This window comes from Gopherus flavomarginatus, chromosome 22, assembly GCF_025201925.1.
Source record: "Gopherus flavomarginatus isolate rGopFla2 chromosome 22, rGopFla2.mat.asm, whole genome shotgun sequence".
In the NCBI taxonomy this organism is placed as follows: Eukaryota; Metazoa; Chordata; order Testudines; family Testudinidae; genus Gopherus; species Gopherus flavomarginatus.
The window spans coordinates 6,019,843-6,046,545 of NC_066638.1; the positions used below are offsets into that span (position 1 = coordinate 6,019,843).

At 56.2% G+C, this 26,703-nt stretch overlaps 2 protein-coding genes across 5 annotated transcripts in view; both read right to left on the bottom strand.

Moving 5' to 3' along the window:
- Nucleotides 1–645: 645 nt before the first annotated feature.
- On the bottom strand, nucleotides 646–11,277 carry PEF1 (penta-EF-hand domain containing 1). Its single transcript, XM_050932452.1, has 5 exons — nucleotides 11,177–11,277; nucleotides 5,744–6,044; nucleotides 4,327–4,482; nucleotides 2,913–3,056; nucleotides 646–2,050 (listed from the first exon to the last, which is right to left on the bottom strand). The coding sequence occupies exons 1-5, from the start codon at nucleotides 11,198–11,200 to the stop codon at nucleotides 1,821–1,823; spliced, it is 855 nt and encodes a 284-aa protein (XP_050788409.1). The 5' UTR covers nucleotides 11,201–11,277; the 3' UTR covers nucleotides 646–1,820.
- Nucleotides 11,278–13,946: 2,669 nt separating this feature from the next.
- COL16A1 (collagen type XVI alpha 1 chain) overlaps nucleotides 13,947–26,703 on the bottom strand; it is an 85,371-nt gene continuing 72,614 nt past the window's right edge. For all 4 annotated transcript variants that reach the window (XM_050932403.1, XM_050932404.1, XM_050932402.1 and 1 more), the window contains 16 exons: nucleotides 26,406–26,468; nucleotides 24,931–25,002; nucleotides 23,449–23,502; nucleotides 23,079–23,123; nucleotides 22,461–22,505; nucleotides 21,674–21,727; nucleotides 21,063–21,116; nucleotides 20,437–20,487; nucleotides 19,716–19,805; nucleotides 19,116–19,151; nucleotides 17,987–18,031; nucleotides 17,516–17,704; nucleotides 17,216–17,282; nucleotides 16,571–16,747; nucleotides 16,146–16,223; nucleotides 13,947–15,486 (listed from right to left, as the gene is read on the bottom strand). In XM_050932403.1, coding sequence (XP_050788360.1) covers nucleotides 15,284–15,486; nucleotides 16,146–16,223; nucleotides 16,571–16,747; nucleotides 17,216–17,282; nucleotides 17,516–17,704; nucleotides 17,987–18,031; nucleotides 19,116–19,151; nucleotides 19,716–19,805; nucleotides 20,437–20,487; nucleotides 21,063–21,116; nucleotides 21,674–21,727; nucleotides 22,461–22,505; nucleotides 23,079–23,123; nucleotides 23,449–23,502; nucleotides 24,931–25,002; nucleotides 26,406–26,468 — 1,323 coding nt within the window. In that variant the 3' untranslated portion in view covers nucleotides 13,947–15,283. The remainder of the gene's footprint in view (nucleotides 15,487–16,145; nucleotides 16,224–16,570; nucleotides 16,748–17,215; nucleotides 17,283–17,515; nucleotides 17,705–17,986; nucleotides 18,032–19,115; nucleotides 19,152–19,715; nucleotides 19,806–20,436; nucleotides 20,488–21,062; nucleotides 21,117–21,673; nucleotides 21,728–22,460; nucleotides 22,506–23,078; nucleotides 23,124–23,448; nucleotides 23,503–24,930; nucleotides 25,003–26,405; nucleotides 26,469–26,703) is intronic.

Consider the following 26,703-nt stretch of genomic DNA (forward strand, 5'->3'; position numbering starts at 1 on the left):
GGCCCAGATATGGAGTTAATCAGAAGAGTGAATAAGAAACAATTCCAGGCATAGAAAAGCCCTTAGTCTCAGGCCTAGTCTATGCACACAAGTTGACCACTAACTGTACTGGTACAGTTAAAACAGTACAGCCCCATTAGTATGGTTGTAGTTCTAGTAAGAGACAGTCATACTGGCATAAGCTGTACCAGTTTAAGAACCTTCACAGGACTCGGGAAGGAGAATAAATGACACTGGTATAAGGCACCTTTCCACCAGTATAACTGCATCCACACGAGGGGTTGTCCTCGTAAAACTGTATCTGCTAAAAAAAAAAAAAAAAAAAAAAAAAAAATCACACTCCCTAGGAGACCTAGGAAGACCAGTGTGCAAATTGTGCAGGGCAGGCTCTCCTGCTGGAAAAGAGTCCCCCAATCCCGCAAGTTCTCTTGACATCTTTGGGAGGTGACGGTACTCAGACCTTCCCAGCTGAAGGCCCTACCTTTGAAATGATGACTGTTTTGGGGGTAGTTCCAGGCCCCAGGAGCCACCACAGACACTAAATGGCAGGAGTGGTGTTGAAAAGCGCTTTGTTCTGTGCTTGTGCAGCGCCTGGCACAACAGGTCCTAGCTCCTAGGCACTCCTGCAACAAACAACAACTATGCTAATGCACATGGTATTTTATTGCAATGATCTTTCAAAGTATAAACTGTTTACTGAAGCTTAAAGCCCTTCATGATTTTGGCCCCTACAAATGAAAACATAAATTCAAACATACTGGCAAGAAAAGGGAGCTAATTATCCCGTTTGTCACTCAAGTCAAGTGGCCCAATTTCACGTTGTGCAGGAACCGTGCACTTGATAGGACTGAGACGTCAAGCTACGCGGCACAAAAGAACAGGACCCCACAGTGAGGGAAAGGAAGTGCGTGCAATGGTTCTGTTAAATGCTTAATCTTTGGCAAGGGAGTCAGGTTTGAAATGCCAGCACTCGGGCACAGGAATCGGAACAGCTGTCAATACAAATGCTGCATCACTTGCTACTTTGGATATTAAGGATCATACGAGGTAAGATGTCACTAAGCTACTGTGGGGAAACAAGGAAACAAGCCCCATAAGGCCGCCTGAGGAGGAAAAAACATTTTCAGATGCCTGACAACCAGGACAGCATCCTCCCAGGGTGGCAGGAGAGCACAGTTTGGGGACTGAAGTATAGTTTTATCAACCGGAGACAAGAGCAGCCATAGCTGTTTTGCTGGGAAGGGCAGAAAACATTTTTGGTGCCTCCTGAACGACAGAGGGAAAAACGGTGGCCAATCAGAGCTGAACAGCACAGCAGGGCAGTCTTCCCCCCGCCCTCCAAAAAAAGTTGGTGCCTAGGGTAACCACCCTTGTCATCCTCCCCTAGAACTGGCCCTGACCCTGGCAGGTGGTGAGGGGCAGAGGACACTTGTTCTCCTGAAAAAGAGAGAGAGTTACCATACAGTGTAATTTACAATGCTGGCCTTCCTTTGATGTGGGGTGCACCCTGGTGGCAATATAATGTAACCAATGTTTTTGGCAGGGTCATTAAATTGTTTTGTGGACTGGAGACTGAAATCAAAGCGACTGAAAGCAGGGCTTCTGCCACACATGTTCACAGCCTGATTCCACCTGTCCATGTTGCTCCCTCGTTCTCAGGCACTTCACGATGGTTACACAGCGGGGAGAGGAAATGGAATGGGTTTATCCTTTCTGTCGGAGGACATACATATCCAGGTGAGAGGGGCTGATCAATCACTCCCGGTGACTCGTTTCCAGCCTTCCCTCACTACCCTCAGGCAAAGAAACGTCCCAAGGCGTCACAACATGCGAGTCGCAGCCATAGTGAGGAAGTCTTCATAGCTGAGCCGCACGCTGCCTACCCTGCCGGTATCCTTCTCCTGGAAAGCTTCCGTGATGCTCTGGAGCTGGGTGCAGAGCTGAATGAAGCTATCCAACTGGATGGTGGAGTTGGAAGCCCTCTGAGAGAAACGGGCCAGCAGCAGCTGGGTGAACTGGGGGCTCAGGTTGTATCCCATCTGGGACAGAGCTGGGAGTAAAGAAATCAAGATAAAATAAACCCCTCTGGCGACGGACCCCTTCCCCTGGGGAGATCAGTCCATCCTCCCCTCTCAGAATATGCAGAGGCATTTCCTCTCTGCTTTATGAGTACTAGCAATATAAACTGAAGTGCAAATTCCAGATCCTTCCCTTGCCTCCCACAGACAGTTAAATCTCAGCAGCTCATCAGACAAAGTGAGTCTTTAGCTATGTGCCATCCAGGCAGAGTTATTCTGGGGAGGTGGAAGGGGGCAGAGCCTTTCCTGGAAAAAAAGAAGCTAGCTTGCTCTGACACCTACAGCCTCCGGACTAATGCACACACCTGACAGGTAAGAGTCGTGGCAAAAGGTGAGTGGCTGCACAGCATCAGCACACCGTCTCTGCAGCCATGACTTCAGAGTGGGAGCCTCTCCACGTATCAGAGGCAGGAGCACAGGGATCTGCTGTAACAACTCCTACTTTCCAAGCACGGGGAAGCGTTAGCCACAGAAGGTGTAACTGCACCACTTCCATGGAGCCCACTTAAAGCTAAGCAAGCACAGTGCATTCATAAACAGCGGTTCCACAAGTTTAGAATGCAGCTGTCACACTGCAGGAGGGGACAGCTGTAATTATTTAAGTGGGAGACAACTGAGCCAGCACCGACCTGTTGATTCGTCCACCATTGCCTTGAACTGACGCAACCGAAGCAGCTGTCATATAGTTTTGGACACAGCCCCCTGAACAGACATCATATGGTTTCAGAGAGCAGCTAGTCGGGACAGGAACCACAATGGGTACTGTGCTGTCATGCCTGAGGATGCTGCCACCTGCTTGCTCTCTACAATCTGCCACATTCCCTCTCGTCTCACCTTGCTGCAGCTCACTGAAGTTGATGGAACCTGACCGGTCTCTGTCGTACTGCTGAAAGAGGTTCTTCCACTGCTGGATGAAGCGCCACAAGGCCGAGAACGCAAAGACATCGATCCGTCCTGACTTCGTTCTATCAAACATGTCTGCCGAGGAACCAACAGCAAGAGCAGGGCTGTGAGGCGTGATCCAGAAAGAGCGCCAGGCACGTCTACAGTGCCTCCCATCAGAAGCTCTCAAAGAGCTTTACAAACATGCTACAGACCAGGGAAGTCTGTCATTCCGCATTGTTCAGATGGGGTTTGGGAACTTGCCTAAATGCAAGTCTACATTACGGGGCTTAATCGACCTAATTTATGCAACTCCAGCTATGTGAATAACGAAGCTGGAGTTAATGTAGCTTAGGTTGACCTTTTGCGGTGTCTACACTGTGCTGGGTCGACGAGAGAGACTCTCCCATCAACTTACCTTACACATCTCGTTTCGGTGACGTACCGGAGTCGATGGGAGAGCGATCTGCGGTCGCTTTAGTGGGTCTTCACTAGACCCGCTAGATCGACTGCCCATGAATCAATCACTGCAGCGTAGATCCTCAGTAAGCGTAGCCATGCCCTGAGATACAGAACCCAGGTATCTCGACTCCTAGTCCCCTGCTCTAGCCATGAGACCACACTGCCACCTCCCAAAGCTCTCCCCGTTAGGAGCTACAGAGCAAATCTAATCACAGGAACAGAATTCATAACGGGAAAGCACTACACTGATCAAAATGGGGCCTTCAGGCAATGGCATCAAAACCTTTACCCTCGGGGTATCGCAGCAAGCGTGGAAACTGTCAGGAATTCAGTTTGCCATAGCAAGCAGTTTGGATTTTTCTGTCTCTCCTTTGCTCACTGCTCTCCTTAGAAAGAGGAGCTAGACACACAGGACAACAGGCAGGGACTATCCTCAGCTGTCATGCAGCACTCAGCTGGTAGAAGTGCTAAACAATCCGCTAGCTCAGGGCATTACAAAAAGCTGCTGGAGAAATTCCAGCTTCCAAGACTGCGTAAGTTGTTGCACTGTGAGCTTCGGCTCCAGCATCTTACTCCTCTTCTGCTCTTCCAGTCCCTACCAAGTGGGGCATGAAGGTTTGCCCAGTCCTTCACAGCTGCCATCCCTAATCTGAAACCATCAGCCAGCCTGCCATTCACATCCTTCTTGCGAAGTAAATGCTTTGCCAAGGGGGGAAATATACGGCGGCTGTACACTTGACCTAGGATTCACCCTCTTAGATCTAAATTCAATGCACAAAGAGCTGGATTTTTTCCCAACGTTACAAAACCACCCCTGCAGAGTTCAGCGCGATACACAATGTCTCTGCTAGTACAGATTGCAGCTCATGAGCAATTTAAAGGGGAAAAAAACATCTGGACTCACTTATCATCATAAGGCAGGTCTCATCATTAAACGCAGACCAGTTGGAGTTGACCAGGGCCTGCTTGAGCTCTTTGATGGAGATGTAGCCACTGTGATCCGCATCCACTGTCTGGAACCAAGAAAAGGCCTCCGGGTCCACACCGGGTGGCACGTTACCTGTCAGGAGGAACAGGATGAGGGCTCCCACAATCCACTAGAGAAATGACAGCTTGCTAGTCACTAAGCAAAGCAGCGTTTGTCTGGACCTAGCTAGACCCTCTTCATTACTAACAGCTGGGAGTCAGCACAGGAACCCTGCAAAAAGCCAGACAGCAAGTGCCGAGGGACTGGTTACAGCTGATCGGCCTCAAGGAGAGGCTGAGTCAGATTTTCCAGTCTAAATGCGTTTTTATGGCCACGTGATCTAGCCTGTGGAAGCAGGTTCATAATGGCTGGAACTTGGCACGCAAGGTCTTGTGAAAATAGAGAGAAGCAAATTAGATCTCTTCAGATGGTTTGTAAATGGAGCGCAAACAAATGGAAGCTGGGTCCTTTCAGCAGGATAAACACAACCCATTTCAGGGAGACAGATGTGCGACTATAAAGTTTTATTTCTACCATTTGGGGTTGCAGCTTCTTCAGCATTTTTCCCCCATGTTGGAGCCTTAAATAATGAACGGGAACGTTTTTCTGAACAGCAGTTTAATTGAAATGAACGATTCAGTTAAATGCCACAGCTCCCATTCTGCTGGGCAAGGTGTATTGTTCACGTGGCCCCCAGATATATTCCCCAGACCTTTGAATGGCAGTTAGCACATGTCTAGGCCTTGTCATCTGAAATATTCTTTACAAACAATAAAGAACAAGCCCTGGGAGTTTGGTTATTACCCTCATTTTATAGCTGGGGAAACTGAGGTACATAGCTGTGGAAGGCTATTCCCTTGGCCAACTGGCTGTCAGGAGCTGAGCTGGTATTTGGAGTCAGGAGTCTCTGGATCCCTGTCCTGTGCTCAGATCATAACTCTCAGCTAAAGGAAAGTGCCATGTCAGCACTGGTGTCAACATCTTCATTTAAAAACAGCCTCAAGTGTTTACTTAAAGATAACAGCAAGGCAGCTAGCACTTGGGAATCCTGGCAGCAGACTCAGCCCAGCAATCGGCTGCCTGGCCAATGGGAAAGGAATACTCATCCTGGAAACCTCTCAAGAACCTAAAGGATGGCAGCTTGCACCAAAGGCAGGGCTCTTTCTCCACCCTGTATCCCACATGCACACAGCCTTCCTCCATCACTGAAGGCAGTCAACTAGCATTGCGAGACGCTCTTCCAACCCTGATATTCTATAAGCAAGTTTGCGTGAAGGAACAAACTGCTCCGCCAGCACAATGGGGAACTCGTGCAGGGAGGCAGGATCATTCCATCACACACTTTTCTACTCACCAGCAGGAGCCCCGGCTCCATAGGGTCCTGGCTGAGGGGAACCATAGGGATTGGTAGATGGCTGCCCATAAGGCCCTCCTGGAGCTGGGCCTCCTGCATAAGGTCCCCCAGGAGCTCCAGATGGTGCCCCGCCCGAGGTGGGATGCCCATAAGCCCCTCCGCCAGATGGTGGCCCATAGGGGCCTCCAGGTGCTGGGCCACCATAAGAACCACCAGGAGGCAGCCCACCTCCATACTGGCCTCCGGAATAGTAACCACCCTGCGGGGCGCCTGGGGCTGGTCCAGCTGATCCGGGGTAACCCTGTGGGAGGAGAAGGGGGAAAATAAAGGACAGGTTGACAGTCCAATGAGAGCAGAACTCACTAGAAAGCACAAACAGCCACTGCAAGGGGCCAAGCCCCTAGAGTCCCCAGTACAGCTGCACATACAACCAGCAATGCTCCAGACTGCTGGCAGCACCCCCGCCGCTTGGCTATACAGCGTGCTAGCAACTCTGGATTACCAGAGTTTATAACTAAAATCCTCCAAGACATGGACTCCCCCTACCCAGCTTCAATTTAGCCCAAAGGGAAGTTTTTGAAACAAACCCTGTTGAGCAGGGTAGGGAGGGGGAGAGAGCACTTGGCAAACACCAAGCAATCAGCTAAGTACCTGAAGGGACCTTGAAGGGTTAAATTGGATTATCTGAGGCCTACACTCCCACTGGGCATTATTTTAGGACATTTGGGGAGTGTAAAGCATAGAACGAACCAGCCCAGCAGCTTTTCCTGCTCTGGCTTTTCAGCCAAGAAATACCAGATTGAATGGTCTGCACTGGCATGACGTTCTCTGTAACAAACCGTAGCTGCTGTCCCATTCAGTACAGGGCACTGCACTCCTGGGAAACCAGCTACCCATGAGTCCTGCCATCCTAGGTTCCCTGCACAACCCGACAACAGGCAGCTACCAGGACTGTAAATTGGCCTTCTCAGAGCATCATCCGACAAATACTTCACACAACACCAACAGGCATGAAGTAGTGTTATGAACACCACACAGTGGATCATACTAGAACACTGCCGGAGGCCAGTTGGTAAGAATACTGCACAGCATGAGAAAGTTTGGATTGTCAGAAGCTCCTAAGACAGTGAGATGTCTCGCTCCCACTGATGTTCCCAGTGCCCTTCAGCACCATTGAAAATGCCAGTTTTCATGTTTGTGACAGTCGGTGGCCTGGTGGCCATGGACACTGAACCCACAGAACTGGTACAACAAGCCTAACACATCCTGCTCTTCCACCCACAGACTGTAGCTGTGACCTGCAGGAGTTTCCTCTAGGGAGGAGAGCTGAATTTAGTCTCCAGGGTCTAATTCAGTCCTTGGTTTCTCATCCACCTGGGGAGCTAATCAGTGCTGGTTTTGTGATGCAGCCACCTGCCCATCAGGCCCTGAGCAGAGACCACAACAGAAGGGTTTGTACCTGTAATCCTAGCTGAGAAAGGCTCACAGAACAAATGCCCTCGCACTTATGTAAACAACAAGGACCTTGCACCTTCATGGGAAAGGTGAATCCTTTTAAAGCAGCCAAAAGTAAACCCCCTTCCTTTCAGCAATGAGTCTTCACTGCTGTTACGCCAGACTCTTACCTAGGTTTGTCCACACACAAAAACCCTTAACCCGGGCTTGGAGGTGCTTTGAATATGGACTATCTTACCTGGGTGGGGGCATAGATTAGAGCCCAGGTTCTGCTTTAACTCAGGCTGTAACCCACCCTCTACACTTCTCCAATGCCTTCCCAGAATTCCCTCAGGACCATATTTTCCTGCCCTTCCACGTACTCCCTCCTGCATCAGAAGCCATCTGAGTTTTTAAATACACCAGTTCACATTTAAACCCCACATCCTCCACACCCTGCTTCATTTCTACATGGAACTTGAAGAGAGATGCCATCCTGGAGAGCCTCATCTCAATGCGTTATTAGCCAGATACAGGATCACACAACAGTGCTGCACAAACAACATAGGCTGTGCCCCTGACGCCCAAGCACTTCACCTGACTTAGAGCTACAGTATTCCAGCGTGGACACAGCTACGTGGGTACGACCCTAGTGTGGGTGCTCACAGCCAGGCTAGTCTCCAGTGAAGATACACCTGTAAGTCAAATACAGTTGCCTGACTCCCCATTCAGAGCATTATTCCTTGGATCGCACTGCCTCCCCAATGAGGGGCAGCCGAGACAACGTAAGGATACAAACCCTAGGCAGCCTGAGGTGGGGGCGTTCAGCCTGTTCCCAAAAGAGGCAACCCCAGCCAGTAAGGGAAGAGGAACAAGACTCAACAGAGCCCCACCCCCTTCAGAGCCAAGCTTTATCCCCACCCCACCCACATCCTTGTGAATTCACTGTTTAGGGCTGTAAACGGCTGACATCAGAAAAGGCAACTCACAACTGAGATTACAGGAAACACTGTACACTTTAGCACCGCACAGTTTCATGTCTTCGGAAAACCATGTAAGGAGCCTGATTTCAGAGGGCAGGTGGTCAGGTCCCTTTAACGTGTGTCAACCTGAGACCCCCAAAATGGAGGCAGCCAAAATCATATGCACGAGGCACCAACTAGGTGCTGCTGTCCATGCCAAAGGTGGCTGCATTTTAGTGGCACTGCTGGAGTGTGTAAAGCCCTTGGGATCTTTTGGGGCAAACAGCAATTGGGAATTTCAGTGGAAGGCGCCAGGAATGCGAGCTATCACAACATTTACACCGAGGAGACCTTTAACGGGGAAGCCTGTGAAACAACATTGTAGTGCTGTGTTGTGACATTCTGACAGGTGATTGTCCAGAGCCACTTGGGGGCCTGTTGAGTTCTGGGACAGATCCAGTTGGGGAGTGGAGGAAGAGACAGGGGAGCAGACATGTTAAATGGTGCTGACATCTGAATCATCACGCCCTCCACCTCCGCCCACTTGCCCAAGCACCTTGGTGCCAATACACCCTGTGGTGCCCCCAGAGCCACCCTATCAGTCCCCACTCTGCCTCTGGTGATGGCACCCCCTTGACACCAGCCTGGAGTCACCCTGCCATCACACCCTGCGATGCCGTCTGGGTGACACCCTGCCATTGGGGCTGCACTGTTCCCCAGGATACCCCCCTTCATCACCAGCCCCCTTCTGCACAGGCAGCCACGACTGCCCAATGCCACCTCCAGCACCAGCCTCACATGCCATCACCGCCCCCCAGCCCCACCAATGGCACCTCCACCACAACCCCACCCCCAGCCCCTCCCGCGCCGCCCCCCGCCCCACCAATGGCACCTCCACCACAACCCCACCCCCAGCCCCTCCCGCACCGCCCCCCAGCCCCCCCAATGGCACCTCCACCACAACCCCACCCCCAGCCCCTCCCGCACCACCCCCAGCCCCACCAATGGCACCTCCACCACAACCCCACCCCCAGCCCCTCCCGCGCCGCCCCCAGCCCCACCAATGGCACCTCCACCACAACCCCACCCCCAGCCCCTCCCGCACCACCCCCCAGCCCCCCCAATGGCACCTCCACCACAACCCCACCCCCAGCCCCTCCCGCACCGCCCCCAGCCCCACCAATGGCGCCTCCATCACAACCCCACCCCCAGCCCCTCCCGCGCCGCCCCCAGCCCCACCAATGGCGCCTCCATCACAACCCCACCCCCAGCCCCTCCCGCGCCGCCCCCAGCCCCCCCAATGGCACCTCCACCACAACCCCACCCCCAGCCCCTCCCGCACCGCCCCCCAGCCCCACCAATGGCACCTCCACCACAACCCCACCCCCAGCCCCTCCCGCGCCGCCCCCAGCCCCCCCAATGGCACCTCCACCACAACCCCACCCCCAGCCCCTCCCGCACCACCCCCCAGCCCCCCCAATGGCACCTCCACCACAACCCCACCCCCAGCCCCTCCCGCACCGCCCCCAGCCCCACCAATGGCGCCTCCATCACAACCCCACCCCCAGCCCCTCCCGCGCCGCCCCCAGCCCCCCCAATGGCACCTCCACCACAACCCCACCCCCAGCCCCTCCCGCACCGCCCCCAGCCCCACCAATGGCACCTCCACCACAACCCCACCCCCAGCCCCTCCCGCACCGCCCCCCAGCCCCACCAATGACACCTCCACCCCAACCCCGCCCCCACCCCCTCCCGCACCGCCCCCCAGCCCCACCAATGACACCTCCACCACAACCCCACCCCCTCCTGCACCACCCCCAGCCCCCCCAATGGCACCTCCACCACAACCCCACCCCCAGCCCCTCCCGCACCGCCCCCAGCCCCACCAATGGCGCCTCCATCACAACCCCACCCCCAGCCCCTCCCGCGCCGCCCCCAGCCCCACCAATGGCGCCTCCATCACAACCCCACCCCCAGCCCCTCCCGCACCGCCCCCAGCCCCACCAATGGCACCTCCACCACAACCCCACCCCCAGCCCCTCCCGCGCCGCCCCCAGCCCCCCCAATGGCGCCTCCATCACAACCCCACCCCCAGCCCCTCCCGCACCGCCCCCAGCCCCACCAATGGCGCCTCCATCACAACCCCACCCCCAGCCCCTCCCGCGCCGCCCCCAGCCCCACCAATGGCGCCTCCATCACAACCCCACCCCCAGCCCCTCCCGCGCCGCCCCCAGCCCCCCCAATGGCACCTCCACCACAACCCCACCCCCAGCCCCTCCCGCACCGCCCCCCAGCCCCCCCAATGGCACCTCCACCACAACCCCACCCCCAGCCCCTCCCGCACCGCCCCCCAGCCCCCCCAATGGCACCTCCACCACAACCCCACCCCCAGCCCCTCCCGCGCCGCCCCCAGCCCCCCCAATGGCACCTCCACCACAACCCCACCCCCAGCCCCTCCCGCACCACCCCCCAGCCCCCCCAATGGCACCTCCACCACAACCCCACCCCCAGCCCCTCCCGCACCGCCCCCAGCCCCACCAATGGCGCCTCCACCACAACCCCACCCCCAGCCCCTCCCGCGCCGCCCCCAGCCCCACCAATGGCACCTCCACCACAACCCCACCCCCAGCCCCTCCCGCGCCGCCCCCAGCCCCTCCAGCGGCACCTCCACCACAACCCCACCCCCAGCCCCTCCCGCACCGCCCCCAGCCCCACCAGCGGCACCTCCACCACAACCCCACCCCCAGCCCCTCCCGCACCACCCCCAGCCCCACCAATGGCACCTCCACCACAACCCCACCCCCAGCCCCTCCCGCACCGCCCCCAGCCCCACCAATGGCACCTCCACCACAACCCCACCCCCAGCCCCTCCCGCACCGCCCCCAGCCCCACCAATGGCACCTCCACCACAACCCCACCCCCAGCCCCTCCCGCACCGCCCCCAGCCCCCCCAATGGCACCTCCACCACAACCCCCCTCGCGCCCCGCCGCCCCAGAGGCTCCTAGCCGCAGAGCCCCCCCCGCCCCGCGCGCTCACCTGCCCGTACGGGTATCCGGCCATGGCGCTGTCGGACCGGAGAATCTTGCCGCCTCCGCCCCGCCCGCGCTGTGAGAGCAACTTCCCTCCCCGCCCTTCGGCTCCGCTGATTGGTTGCCGGTCTCTTACAAGAGCGTCGACTGGCTTCTACTGATGTCAGTCAGGGAGCTCCGCCCAGAGGGAGATCATGTGACTGGGGGCGTGGGAGGGGCTCTTAAAGGGCCAGCACAGAGTGCGCCCTTAGGCCTAGCAAGAGAGAGAGTGTGGCTCCCCTCCCCACCGCTGAACTGTCTGTCATTGGCCCCGCCCCCTCAAGCCACGCCCCTGTGCCCCTCTGCCCCGCCCCCTGTCTCTGGCCCCATGGCCCTGCCTCCTGCCCCGCCCACTGTCTCTGGCCCCATGGCCCTGCCCCTCTGCCCCGCCCCCATCTCTGGCCGCATGGCCCTGCCTCCTGCCCCGCCCCCTGTCGCTGGCCCCATGGCCCTGCCTCCTGCCCCGCCCCGTGTCTCTGGCCCCATGGCCCTGCCTCCTGCCCCGCCCCCATCTCTGGCCCCATGGCCCTGCCCCTCTGCCCCGCCCCCATCTCTGGCCGCATGGCCCTGCCTCCTGCCCCGCCCCCATCTCTGGCCCCATGGCCCTGCCCCTCTGCCCCGCCCCGTGGCGCTGGCCCCATGGCCCCGCCTCCTGCCCCGCCCCCATCTCTGGCCCCATGGCCCTGCCTCCTGCCCCGCCCCCATCTCTGGCCCCATGGCCCTGCCCCTCTGCCCCGCCCCCATCTCTGGCCGCATGGCCCTGCCTCCTGCCCCGCCCCCATCTCTGGCCCCATGGCCCTGCCCCTCTGCCCCGCCCCCATCTCTGGCCGCATGGCCCTGCCTCCTGCCCCGCCCCCATCTCTGGCCCCATGGCCCTGCCCCTCTGCCCCGCCCCGTGGCGCTGGCCCCATGGCCCTGCCTCCTGCCCCGCCCCCATCTCTGGCCCCATGGCATGGCCCCTCTGCCCCGCCCCTGGCGCTTAGTGTTTGCCCCATGCTCTGTCATGCCTGGCCCAGGCCCTCCCCCCAAACCATGGCTGCCTGAAGGGATCCTCCCTCCTGTCTGAGTTAATGGAGGAAGTGGGTGGCAAGGGGCCTGGTGCTGGGTCAGAAGGGTGGGGGGCAAGGATGGCTCAAGCTGGGAGGGTGTCTCCATTCCGTGTGTTCCCTCCTCTCCTGCTCACCCCACCCCACTCTTGGCTCTGCTGCTCTTACACCCTCGGTCCCTCTGGCAGCATCCGATCCCAGCTTCTCATCCTCATTCCGGGACTAGCCTGCGGCTGGGCAGAGCTCCTTAGCGGGGTGCTGAATAATCCCAATCGCAAGCTGGGGAGAGGGCTAAGGCCCGAGAGCCAGTGTACTGCAGGGAACAAACGGTTCGCCGTTAGCCTCAAGCAGAGAGTGGAGGATCTCCATTTCTAACAGCAGTGATTCTTAGGGTTGGCCTTAAAGCCATTTCCCCCCTCCCGAGGGGCAGGATGAGCATGTTTCGTTCTTGGTACCGTATTACAAGATCAGCACTGGCTTCAGCAGGCTGCCAGCCCTCAGCAGATTGCAATGGATAATGTGTTGTTGAAATAAGTTGCTGGCACTCACTCCTAGCTCAGTGATGGAGTAATAGCCCATGGGCTGTCAGTCACTGCTCTGAGATACCTAGAGAGATGTGTAAGCTTCCACAGTAACCCCCCTTCCCCGCCCTAGCCATGCCTGCTGACCCATGCCAAAGGGCACCACTGCTTCCAAGCTGGTTGCTTAGAAATGATGAATGCCTGTTAGAACTAGATCAAATCCAGAACTCTAAATTTGAGCTGGGGAGCTGAGCGCAGGCTGCAGCTTTAACTAAAGGAAACACAAAGAGACAGTTCTGCTGCAGCTCTGGCCTTCCCTGTTTGAAGTGGGGCAAGTAGCCAATTTAAGCACTGTTTATCAAGACCATTAGTGACACGAAGACACTGTCTCCCAGACATGTAAGAAATGAGCAGCTGACATTTGGAAGGCAGCGGCTGAGAGAGACATGCTAGGTTCAATTTTAAATACCGTGCCTCAGGAAATTGCTCCTGTTACAGCTAATGAGAGTAATGGGAATTCTGCTGGGCTCTGGGCTGTTCATTTACTCAAGCACATCAATACTCAACAACCTTAGTTTGTTCACCTCACCTTATGGAACGGTAAATATGCAGACTCTGGGCTCTTTCCACAGGGGACAGCAATCTGGCTAATGGAGCTCCTAAGACCCACTCTTCCTATGTGCTTGTTACCTATTTGGATTCTGCCTTAGCAGCTCGATGGATGCTGCTGGGCAGAAGTTTGGGCTATTCTGGGAACTGGATACTAACAAAGGACAGCAAGGACCAACGGTAACCATGTATCCTTTATGCAGAGTTGGAGAAACTTCCCCTTACGGTCTTGCACACACTATGGTTGCAAACCTATACACACAGCCGTAGCTGGGGCCAGTTTGGCTCCCTCCATCTTCCTAACCAGGGGGTCCTGGGACTCTTGTGTTCCCCATTGCTACCAGTTTATAAAACTACCCTCAACAACTCTGCTAGGGTTAGGTTATTGCCCGGTTCTTAGGAAAAAAAGTCATTGCTACTTGAAACCATAGTACATTGCTATATGAAACAGCATTTAGCTTTGTTGGTGAAACCAATGGCCATTAAGAGCCTACATACTTTTGAGGATCTAGGCCTGACTTCTTATTCATGACAGACAACTGTTGATGGATGGTACAAATGATTTTCTTATATCCTTAAGAGAAGATGACAAATACTAACAGGAAGGGAATACATCAGTACACAGATGTACTGGTCCAGATGCCAGATATTCCATTGAGAATACAAACTGTCGGGGTGTCTTCCAACCTTTTGAGCTCCACCCACTTCTAGTACATACTCGGGGGCAAGTTTTATCTATGGTCGAGGGAAGGACAACCGGGTAGAATTTAAGCTGTTACTGTCCCCAGGGTGATAGACAAAAGTGCTCAAGATTTATATATAAATAGTTGCTTTAAAAATGCAGACAAAGCTTGGACAGGAATGTTTTATTATTTTCTGTTTGTTTGCTCACCAGATTCAACCTGCCTCAGGGAGGAAAGCAGCCCCCCCTTTCGCACACTGAGCTGAAAAGTGGTAACTGACTGCTCAGACGTTGTATTTTAATATTTGGAAACTGGTTTAGCACTTAGCAACCCAGTCGTGGTTTTTAGATTAGACGCTTGTTTTTCCACCAAATGAAAATGTTGGGCTTTGAGTTAAAGGCCAGCATGACTGCTCCACTTTATGGCTATGAGAAGATGCACAGAGGCCTGCTGCAGATGCTGAAAAAGGGCTTGGTGATCCAGCTTCCTTGGTCTTATTTTTCCCTAGAATGACTCTATGCTGAGGGCCAAAACGTTGTGCAGGAGCGTTCTCTAACGGAAGAGCGACATTGGCACCACGACAAGGAAATGGCTGATGGCACATATGATGCTGGCACGTTACAAATGAAAGGAGTGGCAGAGCATGCACTGCAACACAAACGAAAGGCACACGGAGGCAGAGGGAGAGTTGTCTCGGTCGTGTGAACGGGGATATGTCATTTCACAAACAATGGAGGTGGGATCTGGAATCTTGCCTGAAGTTCCCACCCGTAACAGCTGAGGCTGCTTAGAGGTGTGACAGTTAAAAATACCCTTCCTTCCCTCACCCTCCTCTCTTTGTCTGCCTCAGTGCCCAAAGTGCTGGTGATGAGCAGGCGTTGAAAGAAAGACAGAAGAAGCTAGAGAAGACACAGGAAAGTGCAGGCTTGGCCAGGGCGATGATAAGTGAAGACACCATCATGAAATGGATTTTGGCTGGCCACAGATGGCAGCGTCCAATTCCCTTTATAAACACAAGAAGAGATGCTCTCTCTCTCTCTCTCTCTCTCTCTCACACACACACACACACACACGCCATCACAAGAGACTTAACCCCACTGGAAATCGAAAGAAAAAAATATTAACAGCAATAAAAAAATCATTCACGACCAGTTGCCAGGCCCGAGCTTTGGTCATTCCCAATGGAGTCCTTTGTGAAAATGCCCTGCAGGTCCACTCATCCTAGGGGTCCTTTCATACTTTTGGGCTCGTATATAGGCTGCTCAAGGGGCATCATGCTGAAGCAATCGGAAGGGTTACAATGCCCGGTCTTTCCAGGCTGCCCTGTAGCTCCTGGTGGTCCAGGAACGCCTGGGATGCCTTGCTGTCCCACAGGCCCAGGCGGACCCAGCTTGCCATAACCTGGTGGCCCTTGAGGACCTGAAGAGGAGAAACAAGAAAGGGAAGACAGGAGCTGAGAAGGCTGACTGTGCAAAGCCAAACCCAGATGCTTGGCTGGCTGGTTCTTGCACACATGCTCAGGGTCTAACTGATCGCTATTTTCTCCAGGTCAGCCTGGCAGTGAGCTTTGGTGTTTTCCCCCCCCTCCTCTGCAGTGTGTGGGTGTGGGTCACTGGCCAGGATTATCTGGGTCTGTCTCACTTGCTCATTTCCCTGCCATTGTGGGGGCCTCGGACATCGGGGCACCTCGGTCCCTCCCATTCTCTGCCTGTGGCACAAACAGCTACGTCTCCTGTGGGCAGTGATGCATTGGTCTGATTTCAGTTGTTGGGTTCAGTGCTGGTGGCCTGTGAGATCCAGGTCAGACTAGAGGATCTGGTGATCCCGTCTGACCTTAAACTCTCTGACTCCGTTAAAGCCGACCCACCGCAGTTCAGAGGGTTTGGATGGAGAGGCTTTGGTCTGAGACCCTCAATCTGTCTCACATTGTTAGGAAAAGCTGAATCAGGAGGAGATTTCCCCCTGAAGCACCAGGCGTCTATTGCCATCCATGTCCCTGCAGCAGGAAGGGCTAACGAGTTGACCTTAAAAATGCTGACCCAATTGGGTCCCTGTTGTGACACGTGCAGGGGTCTTACCGGGCGCCCCTGGCGGGCCGCTTTCTCCCGCAAGGCCAATGCCTTTCTCTCCCTTTTCTCCTTTGGCGCCGGGCTCACCTGGAATGCGAGAGCGCAGTAAGAAACCCCACCCGCAGAGCGCAATGCGCATGAGTGACAGAGAGGGAGGAAAGGACGATTCCATGGGGCTGAGCAAGAAAGCGAGTGCGTACAAGGCCACCAGGGGAAAGAGAAGGCGTGAACCACACACACGGGTTGGCAGGAGCCCCCTTAGGTCAGTGGCTGTGGAGTTCCCTTAACTTGCTTTGCAGTCCCGCAGCGGAGAATTCCAGCTGCTGCCACCACGCCATTAAAAATCTCCTGACTCTGGAGGCCATTTCTGAAACTCCGCGGAAATGTCAGGGAAGAGGAGATGCAAATAAAGGGCTTCCAGGAGAACGACCTACCTCTCATGCCTGGCACACCTTGCCGCCCTTCTCTCCCGATCTGTCCCGGTAACCCAGGGGATCCAGGAGGCCCTGGCCGCCCTGGCGCTCCATCTTTACCAGGGTGACCTGGTCGTCCTGGGGAGGCAGCCATCTCCACCGGGAACTGCATCCTGGAGGCATAGTACACCATCCTCTCTGCAGAGAGAGACAGGGAGCCAATGATTGCACCAGCCAGGGGTTATTAACCCCAAACTCTTGCTATCGGGTGTAGGAAGCCTACAGTAATGGGGACTTATCTGCAGACCCTGCGGGGTGTAGAAGTGCACAGGAAACGCCAGCTTGGGAAGTAACAACTGGCTCAAAGAACACAGTGCGGTGCTGGAGGGAAGCAGGAGCCCGGGACAAACACCATGTGCTTATTCAAAGGGCTCTGAGATGTAATGCACACACAGATCGTCCGTTCCCATCTCGGCACACCCTGCACTAGGTAGTGGTACGGTGATCTTCTTGGGAAGGATGAAGGGCAGCGCTAACCCTTCCGGGATTTGGACACATGGATCCAGAGACTGGCGCAGCTCTTTCAGCCAGTATGTGCCAAGCACTAAGCCGTCACTTGCAGCTCAGCCCAGCCCTCCAGCCTCCCGTTCCCACCGCGCCGCTTACCGTCAAACATTTTGTTCAGCTCTTGCCGGATGAACCGCTTGATTTCATCGTAATTCACCATGTCTCCCTAGAGAAGGGGGACAGAAAAAACCACAAAGCAAATCTCACCCTGAGAAAAGGCAGCAGGAGGACATGCCTCGCCCATGGCCACATAGTGAGTCAGTAGCAGAGCTAGGAATAGAACTCACGAGTCCTGATGCTCAGAGCCAGATTGTGAACCCTTGCTCAGACTGCTTTGTTCTGCGAGAACCCCCCCATCCCACCCCCAGCAGCAGGCACTTACCCCTTCTCCCCCCTTACCATTGTGCCTGGGAGTCCTGGCGTCCCCGGGCTGCCAGCAGGTCCTGGGGAGCCCGGGTGGCCTCTCTCTCCTGGAGACCCACGTGGTCCCACGGGGCCCATGGAGCCACTTTTCCCTGGTCCTCCAGGCATGCCAGCTCTCCCCTTCTCTCCAGGGTACCCTCTCTCCCCTGCAGGGCCAGCTTCACCCTGGAATACACAAGAAGAAGCCAGATACAGTCAGAGGCAGAAATCTCTCCAGTTCCTTGTCACCTTTCCCCACCCAGACAAGAGATGGGCATCTCTCTTCAGTACAGCAGCTCTCAGGGCAACTTAGCATGGGCTGGCCCCTCCAGGGATCCCAGGCAGCAGGACCGCAGCTGGGGAAACATTCACCTCGGCAGCCACTTCTGCTCAGCAACAGAGCCCCAGTGTAGCAGCTGTCCAGAGCATTTGGCTCAGTGTCATGGAGCAAAGCTGAACTGCTCTTACCTTCTGGCCAGCTGGTCCTGACGGTCCAGGCTTCCCCGGTGGGCCCTAGAAGGAGGCAGAAGGGAGCAGTGATCACAGGAAGTTCTGCTCTGAAATGATTTCTAGACTTAGGGCTGGTGGCCCCTGCCCGTCTTGGTGCCAGGGTCTAAGCCTGTGTGAATGCGGTATACTGGAGAGGCAGCAATGGCTAGGGAGGGCTCTCTCTCTCTCTCAGACTCTGAGGATCAGGAAGCTTAAAGCTAAACAAAGAGGTTTCCTCTAGTCTGACCTCCTGCGTAGCAAAGGCCACAGATCCCACCCAGTCACTCCAGCGTCAAGCCCATAACTTGTGCTTTCAGCTCTCTCTTCCTCTCATGCCAAAGAGCCTCCTTTATGAACCTGGCTGGATCCCTGCCTCGTCAGACCAACCCTGCCTGGGTGCAGGAAGCAGGAACGTGGAAGCAAGGAGTTTAGCCCCTGCCAACACCCTGTGGGATATGAACACGTGCTTGTTGGTACACTGCCTTTTATCCTCCAGGCACTGGCCTCTATTCTGGAGATTCTGCCAGGGCTCAAGGAGCAAGACAGACATGCTAAGGCCCCACTTACCCATGTCGCTGGTACACCCTTTCTAAGGTACCACCGCGTGGGGTGACACTAGGGAACTGTCACTTCCTCCACTCTGATGGCAAACCAGGAAGTCCCACCTTCCAGGAAGCCTGGGATGGGATGCTGCCCCTGGTGGCAGGGAGTGGGCAATGCATGAATCTCTGTGGAGTGGGGAGCCACTTCCCGCTAGGGATCCAGCTCTAGATCACAAAAGCAGCTCGACACGTTAGGACGGTGCAGTCCGGGGTCAAGGGAAAACCAGGCCTGAGCATTGTCCCCTAGGCTGTAGTTATTTATCCTCAGCTAGGCCCCTATGGCGCACTCAGCACTGCGGGGCAAGACATCGCTGATGCTCAAGGGAGTTTTGCCTGAGTAAGGGCTGTGGGTCCAGGGTCAGCAGCGGCACTGACCGCAAACATGATCCTATTGCAATACGGTCCAGGATAAGGAGGGGGCAGAGAGCACAGTGTGAACCTGCCACCCTCGCTGCCGTGGAACAGAGCATGCGAGGGGGGAGCCATCATGGCCAGCATCACAATACCTCTTTCCCAGCTGCTCCATCCGCTCCCATCTCGCCCTGGGAAATCAAAGACGGAAACATGAAACGTTCCAGAGCCCTCCTTTCTCCAACCCATGCTCCCAAGGAAAGGGACCTGGACAGCCCAAACCCGCCTGAGATGCTGTGGCTGAGAACACATCTCAGGCTCAGACCCTGTCAGCACTCTCCGAGGGTTCGCACCATGCAGCGGAATAAAGAATTCCCAACACCCACCGGGGAGGTCACCAGGGCAGCCCCTGCAGTTGCAGTGCCCAGTGTGCGCCAAGCACCCAGCGGTGCACGTGCTGTCGTACGGATGGATGTTGCCGAATCCACACCGCATGGAGCGAACGATGGATGGGCTAAGCCTGGCAGGGCCCAGACCGGCACGCCATAACTGGCAAACCTGGCACCAGAGAGAGGAACTTGGCAACCTCAGAGCACGCCGGCGTGCTTTGTTCTCCGTCCTTCCCACAGTGCAGTGTCAACCGGGGCTCAGTGTTTGATGTCTAAGCCTCTCCCCCAGCCCCACAGACACTGTGCGCTCCAGGCTCTGGCATTGCCCTAGTCCGTGTCACGTCTCCATTGACATGCAGCACTCACGGGTGGTCCAGGGTGGCCCGGGGGCCCGGGTTGCCCCGGCATCCCTGCGAGACCTCTTTCCCCTGAAGATCCTCTCTCGCCCTTCAATCCCTGGAGAATGGGGAAAAGGAGAGTGCTGATTTCAGACGTTATTTCAGAAGTGAGAATGAAGCCATCAGTAGATGCCCAGGTGTGGACCCGGGCACTCAAACATGCAGTCGTGATCAGAACAGGCAAAGTATGGGAGCTCAACTGCTGAGCCAGTTCTCAAATGTGGATGCCCTCATTGGAAACCAGGCCCTACACTACCTCGCCTGGCCCCTGATCCAAGCGAGACTGGTGAACTGGATCCTGAATCAGAGCCCAGCCGACCTCCCAAGTGCCATCGGCCACGTTCGCTCCCAAGCATGGCCCTGGCACGGCACGGTACAGCACGGCACGGAACAGCTTCGCGTGCCACCAGCCTGCCAACGTGGCTTGGCAAAGGCAGTTCAGCTGGTGCTGCATGGCTGGACATGCACCACCTCTGCCTGGGGGATGGTGGCAGCTGGGAACATTTCTTATGATGCTGGCAGAGTGAAGCTGGTAAGAAGGCTGGGGTGAGACCCCCAGGTTGGGGTCCGCTCTCCCCATCTGTCCCACGCTGAAACCCACTCTGGGAAGAACGAGGCTGTAGGAGACTAAACATGCTCCTATGGATCTGTGCCAATGGGGAGGCCCCTGGGACAGGGACAGCACTTACCATTCCTGTGATTCCAGCTGGGCCCGGCTGGCCCGGGCTTCCTGGGGGACCCTAACGAGTGAGAAGAGATTAGGACATTTTAACAGAGTAACAATTAACCTGGACGCAGGAGCCGAAGCCAGCCCTAGGAAAAGGCCGATCAACTCCTACCGTGCAGTGCACCGTGCAGTGTCCACTACACCCGTCAGCTCGCTTCTTTAAACTGGGGGAACCAACGGGTGATTGAACAGGAGCGCCGTGGCCAGAACAGCCATAGCACCTCCCACCAGACACTGTCCTGTCAAGCAGCCTTGCCTGCTTGCACAGGCTTAGTCATTTTATTTAGGGGCAAGTAAAATAGCCATCATTCCATACAGCACCTCCTGCTGGGAGAGGCTGGGACTGCAGTAGCTGAGAGTCCCCCCACCAATCAACTCCCTTGAAGTGCTTGCTGCTGGGACTGGCATTGGTGAGAGTTCCCCTACAGCCAATGCCCCTGCATCATCCCCTACAGCGCCTCCTGCTGGGCGAGGCTAGGGCGGGAGTGAGCTCACACAGCCCTGTGTTTTCCCCCATTGGCGCCGGATTAAACCAGTGCAATTGGGATGTTGTCACTTCTTCTCAACCAGAGCAAAAATTCAACTTACTATATGGCCTGGAGGCCCCTGTCTGCCTTGGGGTCCCATCGGACCAGGTTCCCCCTGCAAAAGACAGAGCGATTATATACAGTCGCAGCTCGTACAGTACACACCCCTCCTCACCCAGCTGACCTGTATGCAAGAGCATGAGAACAGCCAGTGGGAACCGGGCCCCCTCCCTGGGAACCTGGGTGTGTGTTTGCATATGCTGTACTTCAGCGTTCCAGGCCAGATCCTCAGCGGCTGTAACCCAAGGTAGCTCCATTGACTTCACCAGAGCAGCTGCACTCATTTGCCCCATGGAGAGCCTGGCCCTATGGCAACAGGGCTGCTGAAGTGCTCCTGTGAGTCGCTCAGGGTTTGTCTACATGCAATTAAACACCTGCAGCTGGCTGGTGTCAGCTAACTTGGGCTATGGGGCTGCTGAATGGGGCTAGGGCTGGAGCTTGAGCTCTGGGACCTCGCGAGGGGGAAGGGGCTTGGGACTAGTGGTCAGGGAGCAGAAGCACAATCATGGCTGGCGCTCACATCCAGTGTCGCTGGTGGTAGGTCACTGCCGGGAGCCACACATGGTGCCCTGAGCATTAAACACCCCGTCCTTCCACGCCGCACTGACTCACCTCTGCCCCTGGCCGGCCCGTGCTTCCGGGGGGTCCAGGTTTGCCACAGTCACCCTGGAAAGAAGAACACACAGCATGGAGCATCATGCATGCGCCACGTGTAGACGGAGAGCAAGGGAGCAGGGACTCTGGCCTGCACTGGGTTTGTCACACCAGATCCGGTCACTGGGCCAGCCAAGCTGGCATCTTGCCTCTCACAGTGCAGAGGAACGTGACAGCCTCCCATTACACATGCCAGCCACATGGGCAGTGCCATGAGCAACGACCATCACATCCTCTTAGCTTGCATGGCTGCCAACTTCAGTGGATCTACACTAGCTTATTCCAGCTGGGCACATGGCCCCATTGGGATCATAAAATTATCCAGCCCTTTAAAATCAGGTACCCAGCCTCTGCCGCCATCTGACCGAGCAATCCCACGTCGGCACCCAGTGATGAAAAGGTCCCACCCTGGGGTGGAATGGCCTGGCTTGACCAGAAGAGGAAGCCACTGCCACGCCTGTATGTCACAAGTACATCACTGCCCAGCCCTGGCACCGCTACAAGCCAGGCTGGTTCATCTCCGTCTCTGGAAGCCTGGCTTGGTCCCTTTGGAGGGGGCTTGCAGCGGATGAATGCTGAATGCTGGTGGACACTGGGGCCTGCTCTCTGCACTAGTCAGGGTGGGCGTGAGATTCCTGGGGTGCACTAGCTCTGAATGATGGTGTCGGGGAATGACGGGGTGCTGAATACGCCGAGGGGCCCGCTGCGGATTCCCTGAGGCTGTAATAGCAGCAAACCAGCTCACCTTCTGGCCTGGGAGACCCGGGTGGCCAGGTTTGCCCTTGAAGCCCTGGCGGGGAAAAGAAGAGAAGAATTACTCTCCAGCATCAAGTGAGCAGGGCCTTCCCGGCAGGCTCTGCGGAGTTCCCCTGCCTCCCTCCCTCGGGCACGGAGACACCACCCACACCAGCCCCCAAGGAGCTCTCCCTGCCATAACAAACCCACCGGGAGCCCCCGGAGCGAGCCGAGGGCAGGCAGCTCTCAAGCTCTTGACAAATTACCTCTGCCTCTGGTGGAGATGTGGCCGCTTTCGCCAGCTCTGGAGTCTATCACTTCTCCTTCCTCTTCAACAATCATCTATCTCCCCTCCCTCTGAAATTCAGTGCAACCCCCACTTACAAGGCAGTGGAGGTGCTGTCTCCCAGGGAGAGGGCCAGAGCTGCACTTTGGGGGGAACTCAAGGAAAGCCCAGCTACCGGTTAAGCTCTCGCCGTCTGAATCTTTGTCAGGACCTAGCAGTCAGCAGCGCGGGAGGTGGTGGGTAAGGGTGAGAGTCTGGCAAGGAAAGACCCAAACACCCCCCGACTAGGGACACCTGGTGCTATGCACCAGGGAGCTATTCAGGAGTCCAGCCATGACTTACCGGAATCCCCATCATCCCTGGGGGCCCTGCAGGACCCGGGTCGCCCTAAGGAAAGAGGCAAAGGACACAGAATTAGGTTCGCTGTGGCAGGAAGTTTCAGGTGTGTTTGACATCCCGCCTGGGAGAGGAACTCCAGGAGTGGGACCCAGCTCCCTACTTTCCGACAAGAGGGAGAATAGCCTCTACCTCTGCTCCCCCTCCGAGCTGGCCAACAGCTTGGGATGAAGGCCAAGCTCCCCCCGTCTGGGCTTCTGGTATGAGCCTCGGCCCAGGCTCAGCAGAAGGTCAGCGAATCCTTCACGCCAGCAGGGGCCCAGTTCTGAGCAGAACTGTGAGAAAATAGGTACGAAACCCCATCCTGTTTTCTTACCCGAATCCCTGGCTTCCCGTCCTTCCCATCCAGTCCTTCCAAGCCGGCTGGGCCCTGGGACATCACGGGGAAAGCGAGACTGAGAAAACTCATGAGAGGCCTGTTCATTCACACCACCCTGCTCAATGGCCTGCCTGGCTGATCTCAGGTGTGGGACACTACTACTAAGATAATGCTGCTACATGGAAACACGTCAGCTCTCTGAGGGGCTGGGAATTGGTGCTCAGTATGGCAGCTGGATCCCTCCCTCGCCATCTGGATTGTAACCTTGGAATGTCCCAGCAATGACCTTTCAGCTGTAACCATCCCATGACCACCCAGGACTACGGTCGCTAGCTGTTCCACCCACCACGACCACGTGGGCAGGGATGGAACTCATAACCGTCTGAGCCCTAACCGGATTTCTGCCACAGGAGCCAATGGAGAACCTCCAGGAGCTGCAGCTGTGTTAGTGCTCATATCCAGATGCAAGAGGGCAGCACAGCCACATCTGGGGTAGGCTGCACATCCCAGCCAGCAACAAGCAGCAATACATGGGCCCGCTAATCAGTGCATTACACGCAGCAAGTGTGGAAACAGGATGGCCAGTAAACAGGAAGAGGGACCATTGGGTGGATAGTGGTGATCTAATATCTATTCCACCCCACCCAGGTACTTATCTCCCTGGTTCCAACCAAGGCCAATCCATTTTCAGATTTGCAGATTTTAAGGCTAGAAGAGACTATTATGCCCATCTCATCTGATCGCCTGCATAGCACAAGGCAGAGAATTTCACCCAACGGTCCTGCATCTAACCCAGTAACTTCTGCCTGGGCAAGCATGCGTCCCTGTGTTTGAAATATAGGCTCCAAGACACCCGTTCCTTATTCAGAACCAGCACCAAGATTCTGGTCCCACACTTTTGGATCCAACGAAAAGCTGCTGGCGCCTCTCCCAATCTGTGGCCCAGGACAATGCAGCAGCCCATTGGATGATATAAAACGTGTTGCAGACTTTCCCCGAAGATCATTCTGAACGAGACATTCAAGCAGCCATGCGGCATCGCCTGTGTGTGCCGTGACATAGTATCGGTGATGCTGCATTGCGGCGTCAGGGCAGGATCCCTCTGGCCCGAGGCACAAATGCAGAGAGGTGAGAAGCCCTCGGCTTGGGCCCAGGGATGGCATCGTAGCTTAGTGGGGTCAGTTTTGGATTCTCATCTCTCATGGAGGGGGGAGGGATGGGCAAGTCCCATCTGCTGGTACCCACCAACCTGCCAGGTCTTTGTTCTGTATTGAGCTCCTTGTCCACACTCACAAAGGTCTGTACTGCCCAGCTGCTGCCCAGTGTCCCTCACAGCTCCTGCCACCATGATCCTGAGGCCTCCTTTCCCGTGCACTCCGTGTCCCCACAGCCTGGAACCCCTTGAGCACTTCCCCCCACATAGAGACCCCCACTCCTTCCATGCAGTCAGGAATTGAGCTGGGAAAGAGAAACACTCACCTGTATTCCAGGAGGCCCTGGAGGCCCCATTGGCCCTGGCATCCCCGTGGGGCCGCGCATCCCTTCGCTGCCCTGCAAAAGTCATATTGGGAGCAATGAACCTGCTGCCCTCTGCCATGCTAACGCACTGGTACAGAGAGCCATGGGAGAGGATGCCCATAGTCACCGCCGGGCTACTCCAGAGACTTCCCTTCGCTCTCAGCTTCTCCACTTGCCCTCTCCATACGTCCCTGCCCCCTGTGATCCAAGGGGTGAAGGAGGCTGAGTGGCAAATCTCCTGGAAGCGGCGCTAGCCAGCTGGACGAGGCCAGTTCACATGAGGAGGAACACTTGCCTCTTGCTAAGGAATGGGTGAGGTGCTAGCTGTGCCTGGAGTGTGCCAGCTGTGCCCCGGGCATGCTGCAGATGTGCCCCAGCTTTGCACGCTCCATGGACTGCATTTTACCTGTGTGCTAAATGGCTGCAGTTTCTCCTTTCTCCCCTTCCTGGGCCCTATAGGGGACGGAGCAGTGCTGCTGGGCAGGCAGGTCCTGAACCCCAAGTAGCTGGGACCTGTCAGCACTCACGGGATACTCAGTCATCACCGAGGCCCCAGGGGATGTTTCCATGATGGATCCACCATTGGAAATCAGCCGTAAAGGGGGTAGATTGTGTATAGAGAGCAGAGCTAACATTCCCGGGGGGTCCATGTGGCCAAGCACTGCTTCTGGTCTGCACCGCAGGGAGTAGTTGCCAAGTGGCCCTTTGGCAAGAGTTCAGGGCCCAGATCACGCAGTGCAGGGCCCCCGTCTCCTCCCAGCACATATCCGGCTGCCGCACAGTGCTCGGCTCAGACTCTGTTTGCCCCAAACACCGTCCATCCCCATTCTGCACCCCCCGGCCCTGGAGGGGTTTGCAGTTCCCACGAGCTTCTCGCCGAGCTGTCTCTGAGGCTGTGCCAAAATCACAATCCCATGACCTCAGCCACCTAGACCCAAACTGTGTATCTGAAACCAAGTGGCTCGCTGCAGATGGAAACTGGCCTATTCTCCCTGCCATTCCGGGCTTCTTGAGAGCCTCCCTTCCTCACAGTGGCCAGCAGGTGTCAACAGAGCCCTGAGAATGACAAAGGGGCTCTCTCCCCTAGGCTGCGGGGAGCAGGTGGGCGCTTGCGAGAGCTCCTTGGGAAGTTGCTTGTGCCTTTTTGGAAGTGGTGGGCTCATTAAAGGGATCTAGAAACAGGACCCTGGTTAGTGCCCAGCGCTGGCCCTGGATCGGATCCACTTGCAGAACCAGCCCAGATGTGGGAGCGCAGCCTGTTTGGTCCTGAGCAGAGGCCGGAGCCCCAAACCCCGTCAGCAGCAGGAACCTCTCTTCAGGCCTGTGGATGCTCAGAGACCTCCACAAGCAAGGATCCCCTGCAATCAGCAGGCAAAGAGAAGCCCCTCTCTCTTGGGACTTCCAGCACCACAGCCTGCCCGCCTTGCAGCACTCACCTTCTCGGCTGCAGGCCCTGGCGGCCCGGCTGGTCCGGCTTTCCCTGGGAAACCAGGAGGCCCCTAAAACGACAAGGATTTTGGAATCTTTGAAGGGCTAATCAAGTCGCCCTGCATCGGGGTCTGTAATGAAATGAGCGAGGCGGGACACTGACTCAGAAAGAGCCTCCAGCCCCAGCTGTCTGTTACAGACGAGGTGCGTACACAGCTCCCAGAGCCCCAGTGTGGGGGCCATAGGGAGCTATTTTAGGAACATCAGTCCGGCCCAGACAAGGCAGATTGCACCATTTCTGCAAGT

What these genes read in the sequence shown, in the direction of transcription:
- PEF1 (XM_050932452.1), bottom strand. Translation starts at nt 11,200, where the DNA reads ATGGCCGGATACCCGTACGGGCAG. An exon ending in TGGAGCCGGGGCTCCTGCTG is followed by an intron (nt 4,483 to 5,743) that starts GTGAGTAGAAAA and finishes TCCTCCTGACAG; the next exon opens with GTAACGTGCCACCCGGTGTG. An exon ending in GACCTGCCTTATGATGATAA is followed by an intron (nt 3,057 to 4,326) that starts GTGAGTCCAGAT and finishes GTTCCTCGGCAG; the next exon opens with ACATGTTTGATAGAACGAAG.